The sequence below is a fragment of the Melopsittacus undulatus genome, chromosome Z (genome assembly GCF_012275295.1).
Source record: "Melopsittacus undulatus isolate bMelUnd1 chromosome Z, bMelUnd1.mat.Z, whole genome shotgun sequence".
NCBI lineage: Eukaryota > Metazoa > Chordata > Aves > Psittaciformes > Psittaculidae > Melopsittacus > Melopsittacus undulatus.
Genome location: NC_047557.1, coordinates 17,929,887 through 17,943,432, shown reverse-complemented (window position 1 = coordinate 17,943,432; position 13,546 = coordinate 17,929,887). Strand labels below are relative to the sequence as shown.

General features: G+C 39.2%; 1 protein-coding gene across 2 annotated transcripts in view; it reads right to left on the bottom strand.

Moving 5' to 3' along the window:
• Positions 1-13,546, bottom strand: part of ITGA2 (integrin subunit alpha 2) — a 71,331-nt gene that overhangs the window by 21,392 nt on the left and 36,393 nt on the right. For both annotated transcript variants that reach the window (XM_031051654.2, XM_034073289.1), the window contains 8 exons: positions 12,839-12,989; positions 12,271-12,436; positions 10,242-10,315; positions 8,730-8,868; positions 6,756-6,901; positions 5,914-6,057; positions 3,277-3,480; positions 2,357-2,493 (listed from right to left, as the gene is read on the bottom strand). In XM_031051654.2, coding sequence (XP_030907514.1) covers positions 2,357-2,493; positions 3,277-3,480; positions 5,914-6,057; positions 6,756-6,901; positions 8,730-8,868; positions 10,242-10,315; positions 12,271-12,436; positions 12,839-12,989 — 1,161 coding nt within the window. The remainder of the gene's footprint in view (positions 1-2,356; positions 2,494-3,276; positions 3,481-5,913; positions 6,058-6,755; positions 6,902-8,729; positions 8,869-10,241; positions 10,316-12,270; positions 12,437-12,838; positions 12,990-13,546) is intronic.

The following is a 13,546-nucleotide window of genomic DNA, read 5'->3' as shown; positions in this document are numbered from 1 at the left end:
CACATAAGTGATTTTTGTTAATAAAGTATTTTTCAGTAATGACAATAAATACTTCATTATGTCAAATTAATGGATAATCAGTGTGTCTATCCTGATGTTCTAATCCTTCCCTGAAGATAACAGAGAACAGAGCCCTTGTCCTGTTTTCCCAACAAGCAACATTCTTCTCCTTTAGGGAAGTTACTGACCTCTTCTGGGAGGGTGAAGAAGGGTAATAAGGTAATTCTTTAGTTTAATTAAAAATCTAATTTTTCAGAAAAACAAATTTCATGTAATTAATCAAGATTTTGAAAAACAGTTTCAAATGAGCCCTGCATGTAAAAACCAAACACTTAAATCAAAAGTGAAATGCATTAATCAGACCAAATGCTAGTGTGAAAGAAAAATGAGCATCTTCATTAATCAAATCTAAAAAAAACTTCTGGTACTTCAAGGAGCACCATTTTATTTAATGAAATGCCCACCAGCAGCACTTTATTGTGGACCGAAGGTCCAAACTGACTATTTATTTTTAATAATCTTCTTTCATTATGAAATGCGTAGCAATGCAGTGATGTTTTTCTTCTTACAATGGGGAGTCTCAAGTGAAAAGACAGGTGACAGATAGGAAAACAAGCTGTATTTTAATTTAGCTTCTCAAGCAAGCAGTGGAAAACACATAGTACTTAGGGAGGCAGAAGATTTAGGTTCTGTGAAGCCTTTCTTTATTTTCTGAAAGTACTCAGATTGCTCTGGCAAAGGCCACATGCCAGAAAAGATAGGCTTCTCAACAGAAATAAGTGCCAACTCTTTCACTGCTTTCTGTCCTTTCTCTACAGGGTAAGCCTCTCCCCCATACCAGCCTGCCAGCCAGTAAAGGTCATGCAGGTTGTTTGGAAAGTGGTAACACCTGTCTCAGGCTCAGCTCTCAAAACTGCTATGGCTACTGAAGTACAACCTGCTGTTACAAGGAATTACAGAATGGTTTGGGTTGGAATGGACCTTAAAGACTTAAAGGATTTCAACCCCCTGCCATGGACAGGGACACTTTCCACTAGACCAGGTTGCTCCAAGCCCCATCCAACCTGGCCTTGAACAATGCCAGGGATGGGGCAGCCACAGCTTCTCTGGACAACCTCTGCCAGTACCCCACCACCCTCACAGGAAGAATTTCTTCCTAATACTTAATCTAAATCTACCTTCCCTGGTACCACATGTCCTTGTAAAAACCTCTGTCTCCAGATTTCTTGTAGGCCCTTTATGTACTGGAAGTCTGTTATAAGGTCTCTGAAGCCTTCTCCAACTCCCTCAGCTGGTCTTACTAGGAGAGGTACTACAGCCTTCTCTGGTCATCTTTTGTGGCCCTCCTCTGGACTCACTCCAACAGGTCTGGGTTGTTCTTGGTCCACAAGGTTCCCCTTGTGTTGGAGGCTCCACAGCTGGATGCAGGGCTGCAGCTGGGATTTCATGAGAGCAGATTAGAGGCAAGATCACCTCCTTCAACCTGCTGCGCATATTCCTTTTGATACAGCCCAGCATATGGTTGGCTTTCTGGGCTCTGAGCGTAAACTGCCGGCTCATGTTCAGCTTTTCATCAAAAACCACCAAGTCCTTCTCTCAGGGCTGCTCTCAATCCATTCTCTGCCCAGCCTGTATTTGTGCAGGACCTTGCACTTGGCCTTACTGAACTTCATGAGGTTGGCAGTGGCCCATATCTTGAGCCTGTCAAGGTCCCTCTGGATGGCATCCCTTGCAGTGTGTCAACCACACCACACAACTTAATGCTGTTGACAGACTTGCCGAGGGCACATCAATCCCAGTGTCCATGTCACTGACAAAGATGTTGAACAGGATTAGTCCCAGCACTGACCCCTGAGAGACACTACTCATTTCTTGTCTCCAGCTGGACATTGAGACATTGACCACAACTCTGAGTGTGACCACACAGCCAGTTCCTTACCTACAAAATGGATCCACAAATAACTCTCAAGCAAGCTCCATTCCCTGTTGCTGCTCCTTCCCTGTGGACTGACCATGTGTCTGCACAGCAGCAGCAGCAGGTAGGGGTGTCTCCTGGCCCTCCTCATCTGGGCCCAGGACACTCCTGGCAGCTTCTGCCATCTGCCTTTCCCTGAATGCCCTAGCTCTGCCTCCACATGCTGCCTTGGCTTTCAATGGTTTGATGATACATGCTTAAAAGAGGTTTAGTCTAATGGTGGTTTTCAGCTAGCTATGACAGCACTGGTGAGGAAATAAGTGTGTTAGCTCTGAACACATGGAATAAAAGAGCTTTTTGTTTGTTTTGCTGTTTCATTAACTAAATACTCAACTTGCATCTGAATCATTAAGCACTTCCTTTCTAAAAAAGTTTACCAACCATAGCAGAATCACTTTTCCATCAGCACCAACTGATAAGTCAGTAATGTCATTGTCATCTAAGTCTCTATGGCCATCTACTGATCTTCCGAAGAATTGGAGCCGTTGTCCAAAAGCAGAATCCGATCCTAAAATTTTCTGAGGAAGAAAGTTTGGTTACTGAGTTTGCCACAAGCATGCTTAAGTCTGTAGATAGTAGCCTAAGCAACAGATTTTCACTCATACTCCCTGCATATACAATGTATTGTTTAAACTAAGTGCATTTGTGGCTGTTTTCTCCAATGCTTTTAATCACTTTTTCCTCCCCTGTTGGAGCAGACAATGGACTGGATTTTTCTGTCTTGGGAGTAAATCAACTAACTGACTGCTGTATGCCAGCTAGTATTTACTGGAAACTTTTTCATTTTACATTGAGCAACTCAAGGAATAGGAAGCTTAACAATACTTCTAACAAATGCTTTCTGCAACTAGAAAGTCTGCATGGAAAAGTGACATTAAAATTGCCATTATATTAGCATATAGGATATGCAAAGACTCTTGAAAGTATTTTCACTTAATACTACATATTTATAATTTACAGAGCTGGGATTTATTTAATCTTCATTGCTGTAAATCAGCTCTAAAAACCTGAATAATGGATGTCCAAAACTGCATCAGAAATTAGGTTACTTCATACACAGGCACCAAAAATGGTAAGAAGCTTAGGTGGAGCATCTTGCATGTCCTTTTCCTCTATATTTCAGTTATAAGTACCACAACATCAACCAGAATGGGCTGAGGCACGAAACTTGAAATGAATCGGGAAAATAACACTAGTCTTTTAAGAGGATGAAACAATAGCCAACTAACAGAAAATCCTTCTGTTTGCCTCTAGCAGATCTAAAGGCACTGAGTACAGCATTATGCAACAAAGTTATTTACCTGAGAATATCTGGTACGTATAGTCTTTTGAAATCCATTGTAAATGTAAATTGCTCCAGAGTTTTGGTTTTCCAGTGGTGCGCCTATTACAATATCGTTAAAGCCATCCAAATCAATATCTGCAAGTGTTGTGATTGCTGATCCAAAGCGAGCATTTTCTGACCCCTGTGGACCTTCCAAGAGTGCTTGTTGATCCAAAACTCCCTTTAAAAAAGGAAAAAGAAGAAACAGCGAAATCACTATCATTGCACCAGATTAGACAAAGAAGTAGTATCTATGTGCATTGTTTCTTGTTTCTGTTTTCCAGTACATTCCCCCTGGACTGCTCAACCCTGAATTCCTTCCCCATTGTACTGTCCATTCAGTTTGCATTATGTCCCAGAATCTTGGCAAGCATTACACAGCAAAATCAAAGCATGCTATGCAAAGCAGTAACAGCAAATATAACCATATGCATGAAGCCTAAATGCTCTCACTGTCCTCATCTGACTGTTCTGAAAGTTTCACAATACATTGAAAAATACAGTTTCCAGTTTTGGATTACCAATTTTTATGCAGAGGGAATAGAAATTATGTAACTGGACATAATTCTTTGAAACAGAAATGGAATTTCCTAACTAAACTAATGCAAAAAACATGTGTCCAAATGCTAAACTCCTGACCTCTGCAGTACAAATGAAGAAAGAAAGATTGGAGATCTTTATAGTTAAATAATCACATTTACACTAGCTTAAATTCAGCCCTCTGGCAAGTATCGTTCTCATCTTTAACCTCAGTTATCATACTGTGCTTAAAATCTTAGAAATACAGGCCAAGTTATTTACGAAAAATGACCAAAAAACTATTATTTGTGCAACACAGACAAGTTGCACACAAAACCAGGTTTCCTAAAAATAATAAAAAATATTTTTTTCATTATACTTTTAAATAATCTTAAATCTTATGCTTGACAAAGACTAAAACTTGTAAGGATAGTCTTCGCATTTATTCAGTTTCAAAACATGGAAAAAAAATCCTTTCATCTTTCTTCCCTATTTTGTGTCTAATTCCACGGTCAAAGACCAACATCAACTGCCAGCAGTGCCACTTCCAGCACCTCCATCTACCCTAAGTTGTTTTAGCGTACACAGTTTCCTGTGGCTCTGTGAGATGCTGCTGAAAAGGATTATCCTTCTCTATTTATTTGATGTTGGGGGTCGAGCATGGGCGCTTTAACAGGCTTGCAGCAAGCTGTGAGAAAGTGAGCCTCTGACCCCAGGCTGGAAGAGGAAGCATCAAGGTCAGCAAAACAGGAGAGCAATAACAAGATGCCAGAAGCATGATGTAACGCTAAGCTGAAGCGAAGGTGTGAAACCAATCAGGAGAGGCAAAGTGGAGCGTGTACCTCTCGCGGGCAGAGTGAAGTAGCCAATCAAGTAGTGCGTGATTGCGTGTGGGACAGTATATTAAGAGCAGCCTTGTAATCAATAAACGGAGTATTTCGTGAACCTACATCGTGTCGGTGTTTTCTCCCCTCCACCTGGCCGCGGCAATTTGATTATGATCTACCTAGTTAAAAAGACTGTGTTCTGTTTTTGCTCATGGATGACAGGTATTAATTTACTTTGATATCCAGATGTCCAGTGATTGCTTGAAAGACTGTTCAAAAGTACCAGAGGCTTGAGGACTGTTAGTACAGATATTCTGAAAACACTTACTACAGGTCTGAATGAAAAATACAGTCAGTCAGCATCAGACAAATAACACTGAACAAAGGAGACAACATGAGTAATAGCAACCATCCAGTGTGAAAGTCTACAAACAATACAGAAGCTGGCAAAAGAGCATTTATTAGAACAGTTTGGGGAATACTGTTAGGTGTTAAACAGAGTTGCCAAAGTCAAACGGAAAACGATTAATTAGCAAAAAAGCTTGAGCTAAGTTTTTCAGAGAAATGGTCAACCTCATATTTGTGTACAGTGCCTGCCACAGCACCTAAAATCAGGACCAGGAAGCCACCTAGAACAGCAGCCCCCTGTCACTAGTAGTGCTTAGCTACTAACTTGCTTATTGCCTCCATTTTGGCATGTGCCAGCTGGTTTGTTCCCAGATTACACGCACAAACAGTTCTGGGTAAAGTCTGCAGCTGCTCCTGAAAGCAGAATAGGCAAGATCACACTGGAAGGACTCCCTCCACAGTCCTCTAACCATAACCAGGCAGGCTTGGCACAATTACCCCTACCTTTGTGCCACAACCTGGGAAAATCACATGCTCCTTTCTCATTACAAAAATACCACTCACAATATTTCTAATGCTTTGAAAAACATACACTAAATAGCGACTTAGGCCCTGAAGAGGCTTTTTAGCATGCAGGTGGCCAGTCCGCTTTGAAAGAACCTAGTCTGAAGCAATGCCAGCTTGAGCCAGTCTTCTGCAACATGTAACTGCGGTGTAGATCACTCTTCCGCTCATGCTCTGATTTAACGGAATAGATATTGTCACTAAGTACTGTGGCAATTTGGACTGCTTTTTCCTTGATAAAACCGTAGTCTAGGGAAAAGCAGTAAAACCCTCCAGCTGCAAATGAAAATATCAGCACTTATAGTTGATGGAGAGGCAAGATGCTTATGCCAGCTTTGCTACAGTGCCATTCTTACCTTTGTGATGGAAAACATGTATACTCTCCCTTCCTCTTTCTTCAGGTCATTCATAAACATTGGTGCACCCACAAGCAGCACATCTGTCACAGAATCCCTGTTAACGTCCACTGAACACACTACACTGCCAAAGTATGAGCCAATCTGAAATCAGTAGTAAGAGATTTTGAAAAGCATAATGCTTTAACACCTGACTCAGAAAATTTACACTCAGAAATAGTCCAATACTAAAGAGTGAAACTGCCCATTGGAATGAAATTACTATATAACATACTTCAGTGTTTGAAGAACCACATTCTTACAATGTGTCCACTGTTTCTGCCCAGGAGTGGCTGCTATGGCTTTACTACTCGGCAATAAGGATGCAAAGAGAGAACAAGCTATGGGAAGCATGTTTTTTTTTTTATATTAAACTGTGCACAGGAAATTACCTGATTTCTGGTTGTCTTACAAACATACAAAACTAAAATAATATAAAATCACTGCTATTTTCCAGACGGAGAAAAAGAGAATGAGTTTCTAAATCTCTCTTTCGATGTCATCTATTTCACAACTTCTTGGGCCAAGTGGAGCTCACTGAGCCTCTCCCAATCAGAAGTGTTGACAAATAAGACATTAAGTAGCTTTGTACATTATCTTTTACCACTAACTGGATGACTTCCTAAAATACTGTTTAAGAGTTACAGTTAACTTCATTGAAATAGTCTAGAGGCAGACAAAAGTTCAAGTGGATTCTAAATGCATTGCAAGAAAGGAATTTTCAAAACAAACTGCCGTTTACTGCTGTGTCTATAAAAACAGATGCTTGCCAAAATCTGCATTCATGACCAAAATACACTTGCCTGCTCGCCTCTCTGGGACTGCACAATTGTGATATTACCATCACTGTCAACATCATAAATCACTATTCTGCCAGTGTAGTTGGATCTTGGCGCACCAGCAACAAAATAGGCGGAGCTCTGAGTTGAGAGAACAGCAACAGAATAACCTAGGGAAAGAAGCCAACATTTAACATGTGTGGGAGACCATTAACTACAAGTTGTCAGTTGGTTATCCATAAAGGTGCAGAGGATGAGTCAATCTGGTATGTTAAGTGAAAGAAACTGATGCTTCCAGAGAAGTGAAGCTGTCACATATGCATAAAATTTGCAATAGTCTTCTGGAGAGAACAATGACACACAGATCAAGTTGAAACAGGTTTGCAGAATAGCATGGTCAATAGTTTAGCCTACATAGACCACAAAAATGTCATGCTTGTGAGGGAGGTAGGAAAAAGAGTGCAAAGAATGAATTAAAAAGGAGAAACATGAGATGAACATTTGGGCCAGCCTTCAAAGTAGAGAGGAACACCTAGCTTCTGCAAAGCTTGCAGCACATTTTCCCACAGCTCACCAAACCACAGCCCAGTGCTTTGGCTGAATAGAACGGGCTATATTAGTACTTGTCAGCTGAAGGGCTTAGTTTGATTGAAGTTCTTTGAACATTTTAATCCTTGTTCCCATTATTCTAACATTATTTGCTTTCAGGAAACTTCTAATATCTGAAAATATTTTAAACATGTATTAGCACTATAAACCTATCATTAGTACATATTTCACATTTCTGTGGTTTAATTACAGTAAATTTATTTTAACAGAAGAAAACAAAGTCATCCTTTATAAAGACTATAGCTAAACTGAATAACAAAATCCCAGTAACTGGACAGAATGCGCATGTCTTTAGTAAGCTACCAGACAATGTGAGAAGCACAGTCTGAAAGGATTATGTTTTCATCATTACATATACCAGTCTAACTCAGGTGTGTGTCCATACACTGTTTTTTTAGGGAGATAATACCACTGGAGATTTGAAGTTCAATAAGTAATAACAGGCCAAGATTTCATTCTGAAAGATAGGGCCACATGTTCCTAAGTAAGACAACACATAGCCATTTCAAGTGAGAGGTACAGTGCAGAACAGGGGCTAATCTAGCTATCTCCCTTAATGGAAGGTGTCCCTGCCCATGGCAGAGGGGTTGGAACTGGATGATCTCTTAAGATCCCTCCCAACTCAAATCGTCCTATGATTCTATGATTTAGAATGGGCTTCCCCGAGCTTGTGAGAGAGACCTGGTTATGGAGAGCTCTTGATGTGGGATAGAACAAGGTGGAAGGAAAATGAAGAGACAGAAAAGACAACAGCATTGTTTGCTCCAAAAAGATTAAGGCCAGTATTCTAAAAATTCCTTGTGGAGAAGTGATGAAAGAAAATTACCTCATCTTTTAAAAAATATTCCAGAAAAGGGAGGAATAGAAATTCTGAAGAGATCAGACAGGCAGAAGAGCAACTGCTCATTAGGTTACATTTAGATTTATTCATTATGCTGGATGCAAGTAATGCTAAGCTGTAAGGAAAACACCATGTTATTTGCAAGAATAGCATCCCATTAAATAACTTGAAGGATAAGTTAGTCATATGTGCTTAATGTAGCACCATTATTCAGGGATGAATCGCCAGAGCAGGCACATTGTAGGCTTGCAGAAAATATTTCAATGATCTGAGAAGACAAACTGACTGGCTTTACTGAGTCACAAAAACACATGTCAGAAAATATATGGGCCTTATAAATGAGACCTCTGTTAATCTGCAGCAGTACTCCTGAAACTATGAACTGGATAAGGCCAAGGAAAGCGTAAGAACAGATGAAACAACAGCAAGTCAATTCAGTTCAGTCAATTCTGAAATCAGTTATTAACAGGAATCTGGCTGGAGCAGAATCTTCTAAGAATCTTAATGAAGGTTTGATACATGTCCAGATTTGTATTTCAGCTCCTTACCCAGGTAAGAACTATGATTTCTGTCCTGTAGGATCTTCTCAAACACATGGCTTGGAAAGGTGGTGACTATCTCTGAAGACTCCTGTACTATTGTTCCACTCCAGTCATAGGCCCCAACGGCACCTAGCAGCAGAACATCCTTTAAAAAATAAAAATCAACATTTTAGAACTACCTAGTTTAGAAAAAGTTTTAGCAAAGCTGAAGTTATTATGCATAATTTCCTACATCGCTGTGTCTAAGGCAGTGATTTACCATCTAATGTAAGCAGGTTACTGGAGCTGCTTATTGTTACAACTTACATGCATGACTTTACTGCCCTGCTAAGAGTGATTATCATCCCTCTACTGCAAGAAGGTAGGTAACTGCTTTAGCTCCCATGGCACTGCAACTCAAGATGAAATGGGTTTATTTAATCACTAATAATTTACTAAACATGTCCACCTTGATGCTGATCTTGCTTTTATGCACTCATGATCATCAGGAGACTGAGGATCACAAAAACAAAACTGTAAGAAAAAGCAAACCCCCTCTTTTTGCCAACAAAGGTGCCAATGACAGGACACAACAGCTGATGGAAAAAGATACCAAATTTAATTCCTTAAGCAAGGAGATGTTCTTGAGAGAATGCTTAAAGATAAAATCCAAATTACTATGGCTTCTTATTCAGAATACTTCATACAGAAACACTTAGACTTGTACATGGAAAAGAAATATAGTTTAGATTATTCACATTATTAAAATTCTTCAGTGAACCGAGAGGTCGCTATAGCAAACTGCAATGAAAACAGGAGATGTAATTTTTCTGAAGAAACTCCCAAATCTCTTAATTTTTGCCATTTCCTAGCATCACACGCTTGATAAATTAAAACTTCAATTGGTGCAAATACAAAGATACAAGAAAGAAAAAAACGCTATGTATTTTCACTTGAAAGTTTCTTGAACAACACTAGAATTTTACAAAGAGGACCTATTTGGTCAAGATAATATTAAAATTTATTAGCATGAAAAATATATCTGCTTTACTATTCTAAGTAAAATATTCTTTTAAAACTATTATTAACTTTATAAATATTAGGCAAATTCTTTTCAGATTTGATTTATCTATATCTTGGTGACTGCCTAGAAATATACTGTCTTTAAAATATGGTTTCAATTTCTATGAGTTACTCAACTGCAAAATATTAAATTGGGGAAATTGAATTTTTCATGCTACATGAACTCAGAAATCACTGAAATCATTGTATTAACACCTCCCAAAATCATTACATAAAAGAAACTTACTCAAGTTGACATGTTAACATATTTTTATTTTAGAGATATACAAGCTACTAGAAGTAATTTTTGTGGTATTCAAGTAGAAGAAAAAAAACAACAAACGATGATTTGACATTCCTCTGCTTGTGAAAAAACTGGTCAGTGTGGTTTTTAGTGTCTTATTTTGTTGCACTTCTAAACATTCATGTGTAGATAATTACATCACATTTTATCATTAAATAATTAAAATCACATACCTGGTTTTGTGAGTAATACGCACTGAAGCCCACCTGTGACATTTCCATTTGGAATGTATCACCTTGATCTGTACCTGGTAAAACAGATATTCATGTATCATTAAGCCTATAGAACCAGACAGGAGAACCAATCTTGCTGCCTCTGAGTATAGCTACACAGTGCTGTACATTATTTTTTTCCAAATCCACCAATTTTGATAAAATATTTCCAATGCTTATAAGCAACAGAAAAGTGAGCCGATAAACTAGAATATTTGGAGGATTTAATGGCAAATTGGTAAGATAGAACCACAATACTATGAGTCCCTTCCAAAAAAGGCAGAAGACCATGATAAAGATGCCTTGAATCTGCTTGCACAATCTTGTCACTGTAGATAACCTCTCTGTTTCCTAGGAAGCACTAATAACACACTGAAATTAGCAGCTTTTATAACTGACATATTCATGACTTTCAAACACAGTATGAACTATTATTGTCATATAGAAATTATAAAAACCTGTTGTAATTGTCTTGAAAAATACTGTGACATCTGGGAATATTTCCTAAACCAGATAGATGAGCTTCAAGTAAAGGGAATTTAATGGGGGATACTCAGCAAAACTCAAGAGGAAGAGCTCAACCAATCATAAAATCATAGAATAGTTAGGGTTGGAAAGGACCTCAAGATCATATAGTTCCAACCCCCCTGCCATGGACAGGGACACCTCACACTAAACCATATCACCCAAGCCTTCATCCAACCTGGTCTTGAACACTGCCAGAGATGGAGCATTCACAACCTCTCTGGGCAACCCATTCCAGTACCTCACCACCCTAACAGTAAAGAATGTCTTCCTTATATCCAGTCTAAATCTCTGCTGTTTAAGTTTCAACCCATTACCCCTTGTCCTATCACTACAGTCCCTAATGAATAGTCCCTCACCAGCATCCTTATAGGCCTCCCTTCAGATACTGGAAGGCTGCTATGAGGCCTCCATGCAGCCTTCTCTCCTCCAGGCTGAACAGCCCCAACTTTCTCAGCCTGACTTCATAGGGGAGGGCCTCCAGTCCCCTGATCATCCTCATGGCCCTCCTCTGGACTTGTTCCAACAATTCCATGTCCTTTTTATGTTGAGGACACCAGAACTGCACACAATACTCCAAGTGAGGTCTCATGAGAGCAGAGCAGAGGGGGAGGATCACCTCCTTCGACCTGCTGGTCACGCTCCTTTTGATGCAGCCCAGGATACGGTTGGCTTTCTAGGCTGTAAGCTCACACTGAAGCTGGCTCATGTTCATTTTCTCTTTGACCAACACCCCCAAGTCCTTCTCCGCAGGGCTGCCCTGAATTTCCTTTTTGCCCAACCTGTAGCTGTGCCTGGAATTGCTCCAACCCAGGTGTAGGACCTTACATTTGGCATGGTTAATCCCTTTGACTTGATTTGCATCATAAGCCTCGTAAAGGACAGAGGTGAAGGAAGGGAGAATTTTATCCTGAGCACAGGAAGGTCACAGCCAGGAAAAGCTCCTTAGGGAAGACTGAGAGCAGGTCACAAGTCTCTCAAGGAAGGTCTAAATTTGACATTAAAAAAGTTGAGTTTAGGGGTGACAAAGTGTTTCGGAGTCGCTTTTACAGCACCTTCCTCCAAACAGTACACCTAGTCTTCTGATTTGTATTTCTGATTTACACTTGCTTTAAGTCATACAGGTCAATCTTACAGGCATAAAGTTACCTTTACTCCTCCAGCGGTAATAGCTCTGAATACATTTGGACCCATACAGACAAGCCCCCATTGGATCCCATGACTTGACTGAAGTTTTCAGCAACTGAGGAGTATTTACCACAAACTGCAGAAACTAACTTGAAGCTCAGACTTAGCGGTGGCATAGCTGGGGAAACACCTGCGCAAACCAGAGCCCTCCTGGGGAGCAGAGATCAGCCTGCAGTTCCAGCTGTCCCTTGCTTTCACAGTAGTACACTAGGGTGAAGCTAAATAAAATATTTAGCTTATCTGATCTAATTTTTCAGAGACATTGAGAAGTATTTACCTTCTATACTAAAAATGCGCTCTCCAAGTGTTCCTGCTTCTTCCAGTAGTGCAGCCTCAGATGACACATTAAAGAAATACTTGTCTGTTGGATAACTAGCAATTCCTTTGATTTCTTTAATTAAGTTTTTAGTATCAAGCTCATGCCTGATTAAGTATCCCAAAACCTAGGGTAAAAAAAGAAACAGAAAGAAGAGTAAAGGAAATCATGGTGTTAATTCCCTTCAATTCAATTTGATTATCTCCATTCATATTACTGAATTGATATCAAACTGTATTCCTACACAGGGGACCATTCAGACAGGAAAAATACATAAACCAAGGCAAAGGAGAAAACCAATAAAGTTGCTCAAGTAATTTTATTTTACTTTTTTTTTACTTTTTCATCAGTTGAAGACAACCAATATTTTGCTAGTTCATGGAGATTGATGCTACCTTAGTTTCAGTCTCACCACTGCAATAATGCATGCATTATATACAGCTTCTATATACATGTGTACTTTCATACATATACAACAAAATTATATTTCAAAAACTGCAATAATATATATAATTATAGTATTACTTACAGCAATGCCAAATCTGGTTATGTTGTCTTCATTGCATTTACCTATCACTGTTTTCAAGTTGGAGCCATCATGTGATTCACCATCGGTCACAACAACCATTACTTTTGTGGCTGTTGGACGTCCTCCTGATTCAGGTGAGAAGGCATGCTGTCTGTTATAAAATAATTAGATTTATCACATGTCAATTTATAATGGATAGAATTCAGTATATATACTGTAATGAATAATGTCCATCACTGACTTTTTAATTTGTAAATTAACAATCTGCAACAAGAATTTTCAGTTATGGTCCTGACAGCTTCTTCTCAAAGCACAGCCTAAAGAGTCATCAGTAATGTAATCAAGGAAGTAGAAAAAAATCCAGCTGGGACTGGGCATTATTTCTGATAGAAATGTACATGCCAGGGAAAACGATATTTTTTCCGTACAAGTGCTTCTATGTAAAAAAAGGGTGGTTTTTTTTTTTGTCAGAGCTATAATATTTTATAACACCAGAGTAGCCAGGAATTGGGTCCACCAAGTTCAAATATAAGAAGAGTATTAATAAAAGGTTCCTCAATACTACTGCAAATATTAACTCCACTGAAGACTGAGTACGTTCCTAAACAAATTTTTCAGGGCCATTTGTTTCATTACGTATTTTGGCCTAGAGTTCTGTCCTGCAAAATAGCATCTTCCTACTGAGAAACAGACCTGGTTTGTATATGT